The sequence below is a fragment of the Sander lucioperca genome, chromosome 6 (genome assembly GCF_008315115.2).
Source record: "Sander lucioperca isolate FBNREF2018 chromosome 6, SLUC_FBN_1.2, whole genome shotgun sequence".
Taxonomy (NCBI): Eukaryota; Metazoa; Chordata; class Actinopteri; order Perciformes; family Percidae; genus Sander; species Sander lucioperca.
In genome coordinates, this window is record NC_050178.1 from 29,890,592 (window position 1) to 29,909,846 (window position 19,255).

A 19,255-nucleotide genomic window follows, 5' to 3' on the forward strand; every position below is an offset into this window, starting at 1 on the left:
GATCAAACTTAAAGAACCTATTGAATTGTATGTGTTAAAATTACAATAAACTGTCATAAGTGGTTGTTTTTTTTAAATTGGCTGTCATGCGACCATTTCAATTGTCATGAATATTTTCCTTACACTAAAGTCAAGTGAAACAATTTGGACTTGTCATAAAGATGTCATAAAGTTTGATTTCACTAGTAAATGCTTTTATAACTGTGTCATGAATAATTCCCTTGACATCAGATCAAGTACTGCACTTTATACTATAACAATTATTTCTAAGCACTTAGAGAGAGGTCAAATTTGATAAACAACAACTAGTTATGGAATGTTACGCCATCTTTTGAAAAACGTACTGGTAACTGCAGATGTTGGTGATGATGTGGGTGTTGTGGTGTTTGGATGTGTTGTAGCAATAGGTGTTGAATCTGAAAAGAACGTTTATATGAACAAACGGTCATCAAGTATGACAATATGAAAGGCATGGTCACATCCAAATGGAACGGTCATTTTGTTACCATATGTTATTGCTTGCAATACAAACCCAAATCTATTCTAACCCAAATTACTTTCGATCAAGTTTTACTACATATTCTATGGACAAGTCGTCACATAACTATTTCTAAGCTCTTACTTGTTACAGTTGTTTGTGTTGTGGTACTGCTGTCACACCTGTTTGTAGCAACTGTTGTTGAGTCTGAAAAGATAAGTTCACTGTCATAATTACGTATGTTAGCTGAAGGTAGACCTGACAAGTCAATTAAGACATAGCTGCCTTGTTATAGGAAGGGGTCAGTGTATCTTTTGGTCATTCGATGTTCATTTCATACACAGGTGTTTAAAAAACAAAAACGATTGGGTTATTTGATTTTTGTTTTAAAATACAATATTTGAAATTGAAATACGAAGCGTTTTTCCTTTTCATGGTCATATATAACAAAAAAATACAAAATATAACAAAAAATAAAATCACTCAAAAATAGAAACGAAAAAAGGACGGTTTTTTCATATTCAGAGACTGGATGTTGTCATTTCCAATGCACAGCGTTAACACCACTGCTCTGCAAAGAAACAGATCTAGTAGCCTAAACATCCTATGAACCTGTTGGCATTACAGCTCTTACTATTTACTGTCTCCTCATCAGATAAGGGAAGTATAAACACTAACCGGTATTTCTCCTGAGAGAGAGAGAGAGGGAGGGAGAGAGAGAGAGAGAGAGAGAGAGAGGAGGGGAGTAAAACATGTAACTTTCTCTGGTTAAAATATTTAAATGTGGGGCTCTTAGTCTAATAAATACATTTAAAAATTCACATCAAACCTCAGACCAGAAAGTGGAGAGCTGGCAGGAAGTAACATGGGGAGATTGGGCAGTATCCCATAATAAACATTTCCAGTTTCTAAAATGTGAGGATTTTTCTGAATTGAGTACTTTCATTTAACTTTTTAATACTTTAACTACAATTTCCTGATGATAATTACAGACTTTTACTTAAGTAACATTTGTAAGGACATTTGTAACAGAGTATTTTTACAGTGTTACATTAGTACTTCTACTGAAGTAAAGGATCCCACGTGTTCACTCCTTTTGCCAATATATTAGATAAATATTTGTTTTACATTTGTTCTAATCTTTTGTCGTTTGTGAACATGCACATTCTACCATTTATGTTATGTATGTGATGTTGTGTATTTATGTGAAACAAACTAAACTAAAAAAAAAAAAAAAACTGAACTTTTCATATTGTAGTTTCTACTTTCACTTATAAAAAAAACAAGCTTCAGTCAGTTGGCAGGATGGACAGATTCTGGGAAATGCACAAAGCCCCACTTTCTCAGGACAAAATGGAGACCACGCGCGAGAAAATGGAGACTTGCTTGTTTGGTGGATTGGTTAATTGAAGTCTAAAGTAACAACATATATTGGCAATTTCCCATTTTATTCATTTACAAACAGGAGTGTCAGTAGCATGTGGAAAATCCAGCCTGGCACCTCCTCCTCATGCTGGTCACCAGCCTGGTCACCAGCCTGCTGTGGGATGGCATCCCATTCTTCAACCAGCCCATGTAGCAAGTCAGCCAACGTGGTTGTGTTGGTCTCTCTGGCACAAACAGCACGCCCAAGCTGATCCCACAAGTGTTCAATGGGGTTGAGGTCAGTTCTGCTGACAGGCCATTCCATCCTCTCCACTCCCAAATTCTGGAGGTAGTCTCTGATAAACCCCGCCCTGTGGGGATGAGTGTTGTCATCTTGGAAGATAGAGTTTGGTCCCAGACTGTGACGATTTGGCAAATTTTTCATAGGCGCAACCCACTACTCAGCTCTGCTGCTCATCCCACAAATGCATGTTCCTTACAAATGTGGGACCATTTAAAAGGGAAATAATCAGGCTTTCCAATGGTATACGATTTATTTTTAAGACTCATTGTTACAACAAAGAAATAATCTACCAAACACAAATGTCCTTACTGTGTGCAGCTCAATCGCATCATGAACTGAACATCGAGAATAGTATCGAATTGTGAGTTGAGTGAATCGTTACATTCCTATTAAGCATGTCATGTTCTTTATAACTCTAATAAAAGTACTCACCAACAACAAGCTTGATGTAGAATATTTCTATTTTCTCCCTAAGTGGAAAATCACAGGTGTAGACTCAGGTGTATTTATTTATATTTATATATATATATACATATATATTTCGTAAAATATGGGCCGAAAATTGATGTCTAATTGCAAATTTTGTCCGACATGGAAACATGAGCACATTACCCCCATTACGCCCATTCTCCACTCACTCCACTGGCTTCCCGTCTCCACCAGGATTGAGTACAAGGTTTCCCTCCTCACACATCAATGCATCCATGGACATGCCCCCCCCTACCTCAAAGAACTTATCAACCCACAAAACACAACACGCTCACTCCGCTCCACTCACTCAAACCTCCTCCACATACCCAGAACCAGACTCAGGACAATGGGAGATAGGGCCTTCTGTGCTGCTGCCCCACGTCTGTGGAATGCCCTCCCTGACACCTTGAGGGCACCTCAATCCACTGACTGTTTTAAAAAAGGCCTTAAGACATTTCTTTTTAGCAAAGCTTTTGGTCCCCTTTAGATGTTTTTTTTTTTTTTTTGTATTTTAAACTGCTTATCTTTTTTGTTTCTAACCTGTTGCACTTTGAGATCTTTGATGAAAAGTGCATTATAAATTAAATGTATTATTATTATTATTATTATTATTATTATAATATATATATATATATATATATGATGTACTCTGATGTAGAAGTACACTATAGGTCAGTAGTAGGCTATACAGTGGAGTTGCATATTAAGTGGTTTGGGGTCCTTCTGTAAGTAATTTTGGGATACTATTTGGTTTTGGAGAATTCTACAAGCACCACTACCACAGGCCAAGCAATCAGCCCATTCCAAACAACCATTACCAATTAATGTAATTTTTCTGAATCAATATGTTGGAAATATCTTTTTGTAAAAGGAAACATCGATTACAATCCGATCCGGGAAATATTGCAGTAAGGCTCTCAAGCATTCTGTATTGCTTTCAACTATTTATTCTCCTTTGGATCGACTTTTCTAAAATCTGAGTCAGCACACATGTAGCCAGTACATTGAAGCGATACTGGCGTTAAAGACCCGCTGATCACTGTCCGATTCGTATTGCATTGTGGGATATCGGCTTTGAAAACGTCTAGCTCGGATCATATCGTAATGTTGTGTATTACAGCATACTGTAATATTTCAGCGGTAATAAGACTGAAATAATATTATGAATAATTATGATAAACTGCCACATATTTCGAGTTAAGGGCGCGTGTTTTTTCTTTCGTCTATATCCGACGGTGAGGGATTAACATGAATGTCTATCTGACGGACCCCACCGTCAAAAAAAAACGTAACAGGTACCCCTCTTTCGTTGGAACTTAGCGCCAGGGGTCTTTGGCCATGCGTCAGACATTTGACGAGTAGGGAGTGAGACTGTGTTGTTTTGCTAAACAATACACAGAGTGATTTACAAAACACTAAACAGACTTTTATACATCAGACACAGAAGTTTATCATGATGTCACTTCCTTGCAATTCCAAAGCACTGGCTGTCAAATGACCTATGAGCCAATCTGGGGAACACAGCCATCAGGTTTGCAAACACATGATTGCTTAATTGTAGACACAAAGTTTGTCTGTTGTTTGCTGAGCTAACAGTGTTATACACACTACTTTAGTAGCTGTATGAATACTGGGACATGTTTTGTTGTGATTCTCCATGTTGCCATGTTGACTGATTTGGGTATATGGAGAGAAATAAATGATATGTTCCTCAGTCTGCAGCATTGGTCTTGTGTAGTGTTTGGTGAACTTATTGTATATTTGCATTTTCTCTGTGTACTTCATTTACAGTACTGTAATCACTGAGAAGTAGAATTGCCAAAAGTGTTTTAGGTTAGCAACAGCAGTTTTTTTTCCGATTGTTAAGCACTATTTTGAAAACAGGGACCGGTTTTCAAAACAACAGATTCTGACTCCCATCTCGTAAAGTACAGACACTTGGTCAGGTCCCTTTGTCGTTGTTATTGACGCTAAAATTCTCTTTTAGCGGCATATAACACGCTTTATCTAAACGCCCTTGGTCGGGACTATGGGCGTCCTTTTTGACGCAGTTAGGTTAAGGAAAAGGTCGTGGGTGGGCTTACGTTTCTGTGACGCGGGAATAACGGGACGGTTAAAGACACACGCGGGACACAAACTAGAGGTGTTGAAATTAATCAAATAATCGATGCATTGCATCACGGACATGGACAATGCTGCATCGATAATCGACCGGGCCATAATCGATTATTTCTGTTTACAATTTATTGTAGGCCTAACAACCTTTCTGTTTACATATTCTGGTATGTTTTGCGCATTCAGGAAGTTTATTTAGTATTAGAGCACTGCAGAATGTTTTGTTTTTGAAGCTTGAAAAGCTATGAATTAAATATGGCTTTAATAGAAAAATGTATTTGACCATCGTGATGCATCGAGATATCTAATGGAATCGTAATTGAATGGAATCGGGAGATCAGTGAAGATTCACACCTCTAACATGAACCCCAGTCTCCTGGGTGAAAGTCCTGTGTTTGATCCATCCACTACCCCGACCAACCTCCTTATGCAGAATTTCCCCCTTAGATACTACTCGCTAAACCCCATGTAGCTGCTGCTCTCCCCGGTACGTTTGGCACTTTTTTCGTCACTTCAGACGCTGAGCCACTGTCCAGACGTCTGCATTTTAGGAGTTCGGAGTGAGAACAGGTTGCAAAACACTACGCACAATTAGCACAACCACACACCCAATCAGCAGAACACCTCAGACCCTTTGCATAATGAAACACTCACATTTCATATGACTTAATTCAGTTTGAACCAGTTACACACTGCTGTTGCTAACCTAAAACACTTTTGGCAATTCTACTTCTCAGTGATTAGAGTACTGTAAATGAAGTACACAGAGAAAGTGCTAATATACAATAAGATCACCAAACACTACACAAGACCAATGCTGCAGACTGAGGAACATATCATTTATTTCTCTCCACATACCCAAATCAGTCAACATGGCAACATGGAGAATCACAACAAAACATGTCCTAGTTTTCATGCTACTAGTGTGTATAACACTGTTAGCTCAGCAAACAACAGACAAACATAAAATACTGTATCCAGTACAGGTTACAATTACAGTAAAAAAAAAAAAATATATATATAAAACTGAAAATACAGTACAGAAAATACTAGACTTACCTGCTACATTTTTATAGTGCTTAAACCTGATTGGTGTGTCTAAAATTAAGCAATCGTGTGTTTGCGCACCTGATGGCTGTTTCCCAGATTGGCTCATAGGTGTGGTTTGACAGTCAGTGTTTTGGAATTGCTTTGGAAGGAAGTGCCATCATGATATACTTTATATTATACTGTGTCTAATGTATACAAGTGTGTTTAGTGTTTTAAAAATCACTGTGTGTATTGTTTAGCAAAAAGTGTGAGGGTGACATTGGGCCTGTAGTGGTGCACATCTGGGCCAATGTTTTCCTCCTTGAGTGTAAAGTTTTGATAATTGTGTCATACTTTTGATTTCAGTGTGTAAGCAATCAGCAAAAACTGTATGTCATATGAAATGTGTGTGTTCCATATGGTAACACAAATATTTTATAGTATAGTTTTTGCAAGAGTGTTTCATTTTGCAAAGGGTCTGAGGTGTTCTGCTGATTGTGTGTTTGAAAAACTGGTCCCTCTTTTCAAAATAGTGTTTAAGCAATCGAAAAAAAAAATAACCTGTAACAGATGTTACAGTTGACCTAATGTCAATATGCAATATATTCTTTTAAACAAATAATTTATAATTTCTCAAATTAGTTGAGCTACCCCTGTAGGTACATGTAGGCCTACCTCTGGTTGGGAATCACCGCAGTAGATTATAACCAATCTAGTCATTTTTTCCACTTGCCAAAAAATGATTGCAGCTTCTACCTGGTCACTGAAAAGTGGTTTCTGCCTCAAAAAATAATGATGCTTATATCTGACAGATTAAAGCCCACACAGTAGTTTTTCTGCTGAAATGCCCTTAGGAGGGGCAATACATCCCATAAAATGCACTTTTGCACATGCACAAAAGTGAGGTCCCACCGTGATTTTGAAAAGTTGTTTTTGCGTAAAAATGAGTTGGTTCTTATTCATCAGGCTGATAGCTGACAGAATATAGCCCTCCCCCCAGAACTTTTTACTTGTTGAATTGGTCTTTTAAAAGGGCATTTCAACAAGTCAAGAGTTCTGGGTGGGCTATAGGCTAATATAGTTTTCAAAGTGAGCTTTGGAATTAAAAAACTGGTCGATGCAGTTTACAGGCTACCACAGACGGCAATCAAGTTTTTGGCACGACATCTGTTTCCACCCAATGTCAAAGACCAACTGCATGCCAAATTATGACATATTTTAAAAAAACACAGAGGTCATCTGTGAGGAATAGATCAATAACCTGTGCCGTTAATAATTAATATAGTCCATAGAGCGTGCTCCTGATCCTTAAAATTTACACAACACCCGGTTCTGTCTGTCTGTCGCCTTCATATCTACAAAGTTATTTGTAAAGTTAGTCATTCTTACCGTTTTCATCACAAAGTGTTTTCCCGGTCAAACACAGAAGACACAAACACAGCAGATCCAGAAGACGCTCCATAGTTGTCGATGAATTATTGTAAAAATAAGGAGCTCTTACAAATCACTGCACACAGTTTACTTTCAATTAGCCTACCTCTATTTGTGACTCCCAGTGACTGTATCAGTAGTAGGGATGAGCGAGTACAGCATTATCTGTATCTGTTAACCATATGAATTATCTGTATCTGTATCTGTACTCGGACTCTCTCCTGGGGCCTAACCCGGAAGTGGGCGGGGTTTAACCCGGAAGTGGATCGTTTGTCTTGAAATGGGCGGGGCTTTAACCGGTATGTTATTTTAAGCATGCAATTGATATGGGTTGATCAGAAATTGTTATATTTATTGCTGATTAGAAAACTATTTACATGACAGCATCAGCATTGAGCTTCAGATCAATGGTTTTGATCACGATAACAAACAAACTATATACAGAACAAGAACAATGAATACAACACATGGGATTGCAATTATGAAGTAAAATGTAATGAACAAGAGTTTTCATACTCAACATAACTTTCTTTTTTTAACTTTTAATTTTTTTATGATCAGTGTGACTTTTTTTTTTTTTTTTTTTTTTTCACACCAGGTATGTGTGTGTGTGTGTGTGAGTGTGTGTGAGTGAGTAAGAGAGAGACAGAGAGAGAGAGAAAGAGAGAGAGGGGGGGGGGGGGGCTGTGTTCTACGGATCAAATAGTCCAACGCTGTTTTTCAGATCTGTTTAGAGCCAGCTGACGGTTTAAAAAAGAAAAAAAATCTCCGACAGGCAGAGACGCAACACGAGTCGCATTCTACCAAGCACCACGTCTGAACAAACCCCACGTTTACCAGAACTCTACTGGTTAATAAGTAAGTACTACAAACCGAAGTAAAAAACAAACCTGAAGCTGAAAAAACCCTCAACGTTAACGGAAAAGACCGGCGAACCTGAGAGAGAGAGAGAGAGAGCTGTTCTGTGTGAGTGAGCAGAGCGGGACACAGCAACACAATCTGTATGTGTGTTGGGGAGGGGCGCTGTGACGACTAGCCTATCACAGAACGCAGACACAGTCAGCTCCCAATGAGGATTCCGAGGACAGATATTGACTCGTATTACTCGTATAATACTCGTACTCGGCAAAAGTGCTTTATCCATACCGGATACTCGTTTCAGCTGAGTATCCGGCTCAACTCTAATCAGTAGTACTGTATGTTCCTGCACGTTACCGCCCAGCAGCAGCAGCAGCGGGGAGACGCGGAGCTCTGTCACCATCTTGTGTCCTGTTACAGGAGTTACACAAGGGTTCGTGTACTTTTTCGTTCATTCGATTTTCATTTCATAAACAGTATTAAAAAACAAAAAACGAATGGTTATTTGATTTTTGTTTTAAAATACAAAATTTGAAATTGAAATACAAGGCATTTTTTTCCTTTTCATGGTCAAAAGGGGATGGGAGAAATTAAAAATATGCTGTGATTTTCATTTTCTATTTCATATAACAAAAATAAAATCACTGTAAAATAGAAATGAAAAAAGCCTGTTATTTTCATATTCAGAGACCGGAAGTTGTCATGTCCAAGGCAACAGTGTCAGTGTAGCCTACCAGTGTTGCTTTCAACCCAGGCTAAAATTACTCTGGAAACATACTCTTGATAATGCTTGGGGGGACTTTTATTTCATAATGTCACATTTATTTATTACCCTCTCTCCCTCCTTCCTCTGACTCTCTGTCTCTACCCGCCACAGACAACTTCGCCCCAAGAGAGTCGAACCAGCTGAGGAAATAGAATTTCAGTTCACGGCTGTAACGTTACCATTACGCCACCATTACCAATCCCAGCAAACTTTCTGTTGCTTGCTGATCTGGCAGAGAGTCACCGAGGGTTCGGGATCAGATCATGGGCATCAGACCTCCGCTGCTGGGTCTAATATTCTAATATTAGCTGCTGCAGCTAGCTAGCAGCTAGCCTCCAGCCCTGTGACCTCGGTCCCTGCGGTTCCCTCCCCAGTGCTGACTGACTCTGGTCCGTCTGCAGAGCTGGCGTTACCGCTCTAGCTGAGCTGGGAATCTGCCGCTCGTGTTTTAGTCATATTTTATTTTGTTTGCAGATAGTGATATGCTATGATGCACTGATGTCAGGCAGGCTTGCTAGTTGCCTTTAGTCGAAGTCTGTGAGATAACAAAACTTCCTTTGAAAATAACGTGCATATAAATAGATGGAATAAGTAAAAGTCCCCTGAAATAAATAAAAGTAAAACATATGTATCTAGGCTATTGAACTATAATGACTAATGCGTATGCTCATATGTATTGCCTCATTTATGTATTTCATTATCTATTTCATAGCCATATTTATGTATATTTATGTAAAGGGGGGCAAAAAATGGATGATCAGTCGCTCAGGAAGTTATAGGCTACAGTTTCCCTCAACTGCAGCCGGGACATTCTAAAACGCTTAACATGAAAAAGCTTAACGTGGTTTAATCTACCTAAACAATGATCAATGAGACATAAGTCAGTGATCAGTCAGATAACGTCCATAATAATTGGACTTTGGGTTAGATTTTTTGACAGTTTTCAGTGGTTATGAGGAGCAATATGAGATAGAAATTTGGTAATCATTGATCATTGTTTAGGTACATTAAACCACGTTAAGCTTCTTCCTCGCCATAGGCGCCAATGAAGAAGAAAACGTTAACGTGAGAGAACTTCTATAATCGTTGAATTTCAGTTTAGTTTTTTTGACAGGCTAAGTGTTCATGACAAGATATGGCCATGAGAAATATGGTGATGGTTAAGTGTTTTTTTTTTTTTTTCATGTTAAGCGTAGAATGTCCCCTGCAGCCTGAGTTAAAGCAAATATGGTAGTGCATGTTTTGGTCATTCGATTTTCATTTCATGAAATACATAAATGAGGCAATACATATAAACATATGCATTAGGGTTTCCAAAGTAATTTCAGCCTGGGCTGAAAGCACCACCAATGGTAGGCTACACTGGTGCTGTTGCCGTGGAAATGACAACATCCGGTCTCTGAATATGAAAAAACGAGCCTTTTTTCATTTCTATTTTCGAATGATTTTATCTTTTGGTATATGAAATAGAAAATGAAAATCAAAGTATATTTTTAATTTCTCCCATCCCATTGTGACCATGAAAAGGAAAAAATGCCTTGTATTTCAATTTCAAATTTTGTATTTTAAAACGAAAATCAAATAATCATTTGTTTTTTGTTTTTTAATACCTGTTTATGAAATTAAAATCGAATGAACGAAAAAGTACACGGACCGGGTTGGGTCAGTGTATATTTTGGTCATTCGATTTTCATTTCATTAACAGGTATTACAAAAAAAAAAAAAAAAAAAAAAAATGGTTATTTGATTTTCGTTTTAAAATACAAAATGTGAAATTGAAATACAAGGCGTTTTTTCCTTTTCATTGTCAAAAGGGAATGTGAAAATTTAAAACATGCTTCGATTTTCATTTTTCATTCATTTCCCTCCCTCCGCACCAAGGAGAACATTGCATCAGGTGTCTTTGACTGGAAGAAAGTTGCTCAGAAAGATGCCGGTGAGAAGGAGGTGTTCATGTATGACGCTGGCAAACATTACAACAACGGTCGAGATGGTCAGAGTGAAGAGTTCAAAGGTCGAGTCTCTCATTTTCCAGATGAACTGAAACACGGCAACGCCTCCATAATCATCAGAAATACAAAGATATCTGACAGTGGAGAATACACCTGTTATTTTCCTCGTCTTCAGCCACCTCAAACATTTTACATGGAGCTTGTTGTTGGTGAGTATTTTTATTAAACAGTTAAAGTTTAATGAAAACTATTTCTGTGTAACTGTTTGTCAAGTTGATCATTCTTTACAAGCTCTAACTGTTTGTTTTTTTGCCTTTTAGATCCTACCTTAATCTCTTAGGGCTCATTTTGATCATGTACATTTCTGTCTCTTAATATGGAAACTTTTTAATCTGTATAATACCAGAACATGAAGAACTGATGCATGTAAATGACATCACTGTTAAACAAACACTCATTATGTTTCATTAGGTGTGTTGATCTCACTTCAGGCTCTGAAAGAGTTGAATTGATCAAATATTTAACATAAAAAAATGGAAGCTTTCTTATTTTTTTCCCTTTCAATTCCTATTTGAAATGCAGATAATCAGTGATAATAAGGGCCATCAGGCTGAATTTCACAGGATCTCTCCTTTAACTTGTCTGTAATGTTTGTACAAAGTTTTATGTTGAAAGACTAAAGTGGCTCTGAGATATTTAAGAATGTGCAATACAAAGTAGCTCCAGCAGAGGAAACTAGCTGTCAATAGGACACACGTGGAGCTCACGTAGCGATGCTCTCTTATGATTGGCTCTTTGAGTTAAAAGTCCGGTAGGTACGTCACTTTAGATCGTAGAAAGATGCGGATTGGTTTATTTTGTTTCGGGGCGTTTTTCTGTTGTCAGAGATACTGAACATCATTGGTCAGAGGTTCTGTCAAAACTTTAAATGCACTGAAAATACGTTATTTTGAAAGTTTGTCGAGTGGCGCTAAAGCTAGACGAGGAATATAATCGATTTTTATTCAGGTTATTTTGACTTCCGCTTGAACTCAAACGAGGTAAATTTAATCTGTGGACTTTTGTTATTTAAAACTAGCCCCCGTTTGTTTATAAATGTCTCTTTTCGACCGTTAAATACATTTTAACTGCGGCTAGACAGGAGAGCTGGGGCCTGTTTCACAAAACCAAGATAAGGGATTAAGCCGGGATTTATCAGTTATCCTGGATGATTTAAGCCTTGACTCGGTTTCACGAAAGTGGAGACACATAAATCACCATGGAGATTTATTCTGTGCAGCTAGCCTGCTCCCGACCAGGCTAACAGCCAGGATTTATTTAATCCTGGAGCCTTTTCTGATCACCGAGCAGTGGTTTTACCCTATTACCCTATTGGATTAAAATACAACAGGTGCATGTTTGTTCCGCTTCCATGTGCATTGTATTTGGCATTCTTAACACACAATTTGTGTTGTTATTGCTGGGACTATAATTTGGGAGGATTGTACAATTTAAAGAACATATCCTAATTGTACAATCCTCCTAAATTATAGTCTTAGTTCACTGGACCAGTAACTATCTAGTGATGTAGGCTACTGTACATTCATGTTACAACAGGGAGAGGACACCTCAATGGTTTTTGACCTTATGTTTTGCTGGGGGGGGAAATAACTGATGAATATACTCTGTTCCATTCATGTTTATAGTATGCATGGACTTTATCACTTAATTATCTTAATAGTTTCTAGATTTGAGAGTCCAATTTCTTCAGTGTCTTTATTTTCTATGTCCATATATACAAGGGTGCAAGGAATATAATATGTAGAGAAGGAAACTCGTCCTCTATAAAAAATTTTAAAAAAAAACGCGAGAAAAAGCATGGCTGATAATAGCGGACCGACTGAATGATAGTCTAAAAATATATATTGATGAACTACTGCTCTTAACTGAAACCATTCAATGAGTCAATGTCATTTGCAAAAACAAACAGTTGTAGACTTTGCATTAAAAGTGAGCAGTGGAAGTTAATATGACTATGATGAAAGAGATATTTACGCATCATACTCTAGCGTTGTACAAAATTGATCTTCATGGTGAATTTCCTGACTAACATTATCTTCTGCTTACTTTTAAGGCAAAGAGTACAACTGTTAATTTGTCATAGGTGTGATTGGCAAAGGACAAAAAAGCAGGAAAATATACGGCGCACCCATGACGCTGCGACAGCCCCCCCCCTCATTTAAAAAAAAAAATAAACCATTAAATGGCACTTTCTGGAGAGTTTTGTGCGAAGAAATGGAGAAATTGAGTCTTACATGATATGTAGGTATTAAGGCATTTAGCATTTACATTACTGTTAATCAGTCATCACTTGATTACACATTGCATTGTTATACTATAAATAATAGTGCCACATGAAGAGACAGTGCAGCATATGACAGTAGCAACAGCTGAGAAGATTTGGGTCTGTGGTGACCAGGTCCACCTCACACAAACTTCCTTCTCCTATTCTCTCTCCTTACTACCACACCCACACCCACACCCACACCCACACCCACACCCACATTACCACGCCCATGCAGCCCCACCCACGGACATTTACGGATTTTTAAACATTTAATGTAACTGGCAAACAATGCTTTCTACTTTTTAAAGAGCACACGTTTATAACAAATTTTTATTTATGCCGTTTGTATGCTGTTACTGTCATTCTCTACAGTATGTAGGTATGTAGTATGTATGTTGTCACTGTCTGTTCAATTGTCCGTGTTTCTCTCTGTTGACACTGTACATATTAAGTTATAACTCTAACTCTGCAATTTAAATGTTTTTTATAGCTGTCTGTGATTATACTTCAGGGTTTTTCCTTGCTCAGAATTTGTCTTTGCGGGAACACACAAAGCAGGGGGGGAGGGGTCTGGGGGTCCTCCCCCAGGAAATTCTGAGGGTAAAAGACTTCAATTCCTGCATTCTGATACATTTTTAGGCACCAATTTATGGTAAAAATGTCAATATTTATTGCAAGGAAATCACAAAATTCTGGTGGCAGGTAACAATTCAAAATATAATGGAATATTATTATATTCAGTAGTCCAGTAAGGAGGCTTTCACATCCGGGACATGGGCCGGATACAACAACACTTGACCCTAAAGTCCAGTTGTTTGTAGGATTGACTTAGGCTACTTAATCAGTGATGTTGAATATAGCCTACAGTGTAACGGACCACCACAGTTCATACATACATGTGAACCGCGGATTAATTGCAGAGTTTAACCTACATAGTGTAAAACTACTATGTGAATGGGGCACAGCAGAAAGACAGAGCAGAGTGACGCTGCTTGTTCAGAGTTTTCATGTGTACTCCTATAGGCCTACACTTCGCATCAGGCGTTAAAACCAACTGTACCGAATTAGACTACTATTTAACGCGAGACGTTTTTAACCGCTAATAAAACTGTCTCAATTTGATACTGATGCCGTCAGACGGCCGCGCGGACAAACCGCAGTCGGAGTTCCGGCAGAGCTCTGCGCCCGTCAGCAGCGGCTTCTCACTGTACAGCCGGTCCCCCAGAGCAGCATGATCACCGGGAGGGTCCAGCCTGAACCCTGCAAACAGAGATCCCGTTTGAAGGTGACATGCTTGATTTTGACTGAACGTCCCAATTTAAGTAACCTCTGATCGGGTCGTAGCAAATTAAGTACACTAAGTTTAAGATTAGGTGTTGGTCATTCTCAACACCTTTCTACCCCCCCCCCCTCACTTACTCCATCCCCCCCACTTATCAACTCTGGACTCTGTGCTGCTGCCAGCCTGTGTAACGTACGTTACTCACCATCGATCGACTGTTAGCTTCAGCTGGCTAACGTTAGCTGTCAACCTCCCGACTAGCTAGTGATCTAGCGAGGATTAGCCCTTCAGACCACAGTGGACTTCAGTGGACTCTCCATCCAAACTCCCGACTGGACCTTCGTCTACCACAACTGCCGGACTCTTTCAAATACATGTACTCCCTGTCTCCGCCGATCACTTGGTAGCGTTGGTCAGCTGTCAGCTTACGCCAGCTAGCTTCTGTTAGCTTCGACCGACTGACGGCTTGCCCAGCACATCTTTTCGCTGTAGAGCTCTTTTAGCCATGTTTCCCGGCTCAACACTAAGTTAGTGTGGGCCACTACCTTTCTGCACTGCCGAAAATGGTGCTCCTAAAATATTCCTCACTGCAACTTCTCAACGTCATCTGCTACATCGCTTCAGCTTGCATTGCCAACATAAAATAAAAATATTGTCCCATTGTCGGCTTCTGCTAAGAAGATAGTTCGCCCCCACACGTCCAAAATTCTTATTCAAATAACCTTCCGCAACGATTGCAGGCTCTTTGGTGGAGCTCTGCTTTGAATGTTGAAAGTTACATCGTGACAAATTAAGCCACTTGCGGAGTGATATGAAGAACATAAGTCAGAGGCACAAAAAACGTTGACAGCAGTGACCGGTCATTATGTTTACCAATACCCCGACCCGTGCCTTGCGACAACCCCCCCCCCCATTTGCATGATTTACGAGAGCTTCATTTTCAGGTCAGAAAAGCCGGATTTCCGGAATTATCCGGAAGAATCACACCCCTGATTTGTGCAAATGATTAGTAGCCTAACCATTTTCCGCAGGAAATGCATTTTCTAGTTATATTTAATACTTTTAAACAGGCTTCACTAATGGGAGAGACGTCAGCCTACCTTGGCTGAACTATCAGCTTGTGGGGGTGGTATATGTTTCTGTTGGGCTCCTCCCTGTAGATGTGCTCCAGAATATTAAAACCTGGCACTCCTTTCCATTGATGCAGGGGACCCGTTTCATTTCCCCCTAAGGGTTTCTTGGTATATATATGGTTCTCAATGAGAAAAACCCCCGTCTGCAGAATGTGATGTTCGATGGGTGCAGCATGGAAGTTGGAAAGACAGCAGAATATAAATTAATACTAAAATATGATACATACGTTTGAGTAAAATGTTATTTTATTCTTAAATGCACACCCAAAATACCCTTACATTTGGATGCTGCTGTTGGAGCATGCCCATCAGAGACATCAGGTTGTTGTGTTGGTATGGCATTATAATCTCATCGATGTCGTTCAACAGGACGTAGCGTGAGCGGTCCATGGATCTGTAAATGCACTCATTAAGCGTGGTCAGCTGGCCAAAGTAGTGCACGTCACCTCCGCTCTGTGAGAAGAGCCAGCCTCGAGATGGATTCAGATGGTGGTCGATGGGCCAAGGAACCATCTCCACGAAGCCCTCCTGGCTGTAGCTCTGCAGCAGGCGGTCGAGGTCTGGGCCGCAGCTGGTGTTATAGATCACCACTCTGTCCACACCCAGCAACCTGGAGCAAGGTGACGCAAAAGGTTAAAATACATTCATTTTGCAGAGGCTCCTGTCCAATGCCGCTTACAATAAGTGCATTTGGGAGTGTATCCCTTTCAAACAAATAACTAAAAGCATGTTCAGTGCCACAGTACAAGTTGTCTGAGTGCTTTTTTAGTTTAATGGAATGCTGTCGTCTTCCACAGATGTATGCTTTGTCAAGCCCGAGTTCAAGCACACATACAACAAAAAGCAAGTATTTGTTGACACTGCACACTCTACCACCCCTCTATACACAGAAGGACGTTTTATGTAATTTTTATACTTGATAAGTGAGATATAACATGCTAATTAGTGTGCTGTATAGGTGATTTTAGGCGGATGTTACACTTGGACAGAGCCAGACTAGCTGTTTTCCTTTAACTTATCTTGAGCCTGTGTCAAAGAGACATTGGTTCAGCTCTATGTCTATTTTTCAGGCTGGTTTTATTGTTGTTATTGTGTCCACCCCCTGTATACTACATTTGCCTTGTAAAGTGCTGACCTGTGCATATCCAGGGTCTACAGTATGTATGTAAACTACAGCACATGCTAGTCAAAAATATTTCCTCTTCCTTTCTGTTGGCCTTCTTCTACAACACATCTGTTATTATAGTGCAAGCAGATAAAAAGCAAAGATTTACATGCACCATGGTGACAGTGCCTGCCCTAACTTCCCTACACACATATATACACTAATAGAAATGACGTAGTAACAGAGACCCATGTGTCATGTGATGCAATCCAGAGGTGCTGCAATAAATAGCAGGTATACAGTGTAGAGAAAAGGTGATTGAGCTCATTTTGGACATTGTGGTTTGTGGTGTTGTTGCTGTGCTGACCTGTACATCTCCAGGGTCTGTGCAAACTGAAGCACATTGTTGTAGTCTCCAAACAGGTTGGAGATGCAGACAGTGAAGTTAAACTGCAACTTGTTCTCCTCCTTCTCATTGGTCTTCTGGTTTCTAATAGGAAGACAAGTCTGGTTGAATACCATCACACTGTCTGGCTGAGTCAGGAGACTGACATGTGTCGCGATGCAGTTTTGAGGAATCTGACACATGACATCTGTAGTGATGAAGGGAAAACCAAAGTTGTCTGAGTGCTGTAAAATTGTTGTTGGAGTTGTTTTCCTTGATAAGTGGCCTGCGCAGCAGAAAAGACAGTAAAGGGGTTGGATGGAATCTCTCTTAAATATGCCAATGATGCGTATATCCAAGCCTTTCTCTCTCTGGTCCATGTAGGCTGACACCAGTAAGTGCTTAGTATTGTTGAGGGGGGTGATGGTCCGCTCAGAGATCCACAAGGGGCAAGGTTTCGGAGGCCCATTTGGCTTCGGGATGGCCCTGTACGTCCTGGGTGTCCTCACAGTGATACACAGGGTGTAGATGAGGACAGCCATGAAGGGAAGGAAGAACTTCCATTTCAATTTTTTTGCCTTGTCCATCCGGATTCCCAACCTGAAGCAGAATAAGGAAGCACAGTATACACATTTGAGAAACAAAGCAAACACGCTCTATCATTACTGCAATGACACCTCATGTTATTAACTATCATTATGTGTTTGCTTTGCATGTGACCAAAGTTTTATTTCTTATTTTATTTTAATTCCTCTGTGAAAGAATACAAGAATTAACAAAAGCCTTGTCATGTGCAAAATAGTCTTTATTAACTGTCTATTTTTAACAGCATGTGTGTGCGTGGTGTTTCCCCCAACACCGTTTCAAAATAAGGAACTTCTTGATCTTCCCTTATTCAGTGACTTATTAGTTAATTTTACAGGTACACCTGTACAAGCTAATGCAATCCACTACAGCATGCCTTACATTGTATCCTCGCTTCTGTTGGATGTGAACCTAAATTTACATACACAAGAGGACAGAAAATAAGAAACACCTCTCAATATAATGCAGTGCAATAGAACTTATTACAGGGGTTGCATAGGTGAACCTAATAAAGTGTTGAAACAACATATAGGAGACTTAAACCTAAACCCCTGTTCTAACATTTGACTAACAATTAAAGCTTAGAGACTTAGGATAAATAAAAATCATTGTTAACTTGCAATAACTTTTTTTTGTTTATGTTGTAGAAGAGATAAACCGGTTAGGCTACGTTCTGCTCTCAAATTCACAACCCACACGCCACTGTAGGCCTGCATTCTTATATGGCAGAGTGACCATACTGTGTAATTAAAAAAAATATTCACATTTCTACTAATTTCCACTGTATTACTAATAAATACTTTGATAATAGATAATTACAGAAATTACAATGTGCTCTTTCAAATTCAGTGTCACTTTTGAAGATGGAACATAGAAGGTTAACCCACAGCACCATCGTTGTCATGAAAAACAAACTAAAGCTGCAAGCAGCGATGGACGGGCCCTCGCGCCTCTGCGCGTGTCGGGGTTTCCGGCGGACTCCGCTGCTTGCAACCGTGCATTTGCGCGGCACTCAGACACCGTAAATCGTCACCAATGAAAAGGGAACTCCCTGCCGAGTTCAACAATACCTCACACAAGAATCTACGTCATACAGTTCATTAGCTGTGAAAAGGGGTGTGGCTAAATTATAGAGGGCGGGTCAAACCATCACCAATTAAAAAGGAACTCAGACCTGGACCCTTGTCAATCGTGAGAAATTTCGGGGAGATACGACAATGTACACTCAAGTTGCAACAATTTCTTTGTTCATCGCTAAACACTCAAAATGGCCGCCACGCCACGCCCACACCGTTTGATGAAAAGTTTTTCTTTTAATAACTTTTCATCTTTAAGGTGTTGAGATGGTACAGACCAAGTTTGAAGTCCATCGGATGAAATCTCTAGGAGGAGTTTGTTAAAGTATAGCACCTTGACTTTTAGGCCTACTTCCTGTTGCCCCTAGGGGGTGCTATGACTTTAAGTAAATATCGTCCTTTATTTGTCCTCAGGGTGGGACTCTTATAAAGTTTTGTGCCAATTGGACAATGTACACTCGAGTTACACCCACTTCCTGTTTTGATGGCGAAACGCACAAAATGGCCGCCCCGCCACGGCCACGCCCTATGACGAAAAGTTTTTCTTTTAACTACTTTTCATCTTTAATGTGTTAAGATGGCACAGACCGAATT

General features: G+C 39.6%; 3 protein-coding genes across 3 annotated transcripts in view; 1 reads left to right on the plus strand and 2 right to left on the minus strand.

Moving 5' to 3' along the window:
- The window catches only part of LOC116034688, a 678,603-nt gene that overhangs the window by 619,063 nt on the left and 40,285 nt on the right, over positions 1–19,255 (minus strand). The gene's annotated exons all lie outside the window — the stretch shown is intronic.
- Positions 1–19,255, plus strand: part of LOC116065136 (myosin light chain kinase, smooth muscle-like) — a 766,302-nt gene that overhangs the window by 553,096 nt on the left and 193,951 nt on the right. The gene's annotated exons all lie outside the window — the stretch shown is intronic.
- On the minus strand, positions 15,474–17,674 carry LOC116034642. Its single transcript, XM_031277343.1, has 3 exons — positions 16,983–17,674; positions 15,790–16,120; positions 15,474–15,653 (listed from the first exon to the last, which is right to left on the minus strand). The coding sequence occupies exons 1-3, from the start codon at positions 17,585–17,587 to the stop codon at positions 15,474–15,476; spliced, it is 1,116 nt and encodes a 371-aa protein (XP_031133203.1). The 5' UTR covers positions 17,588–17,674.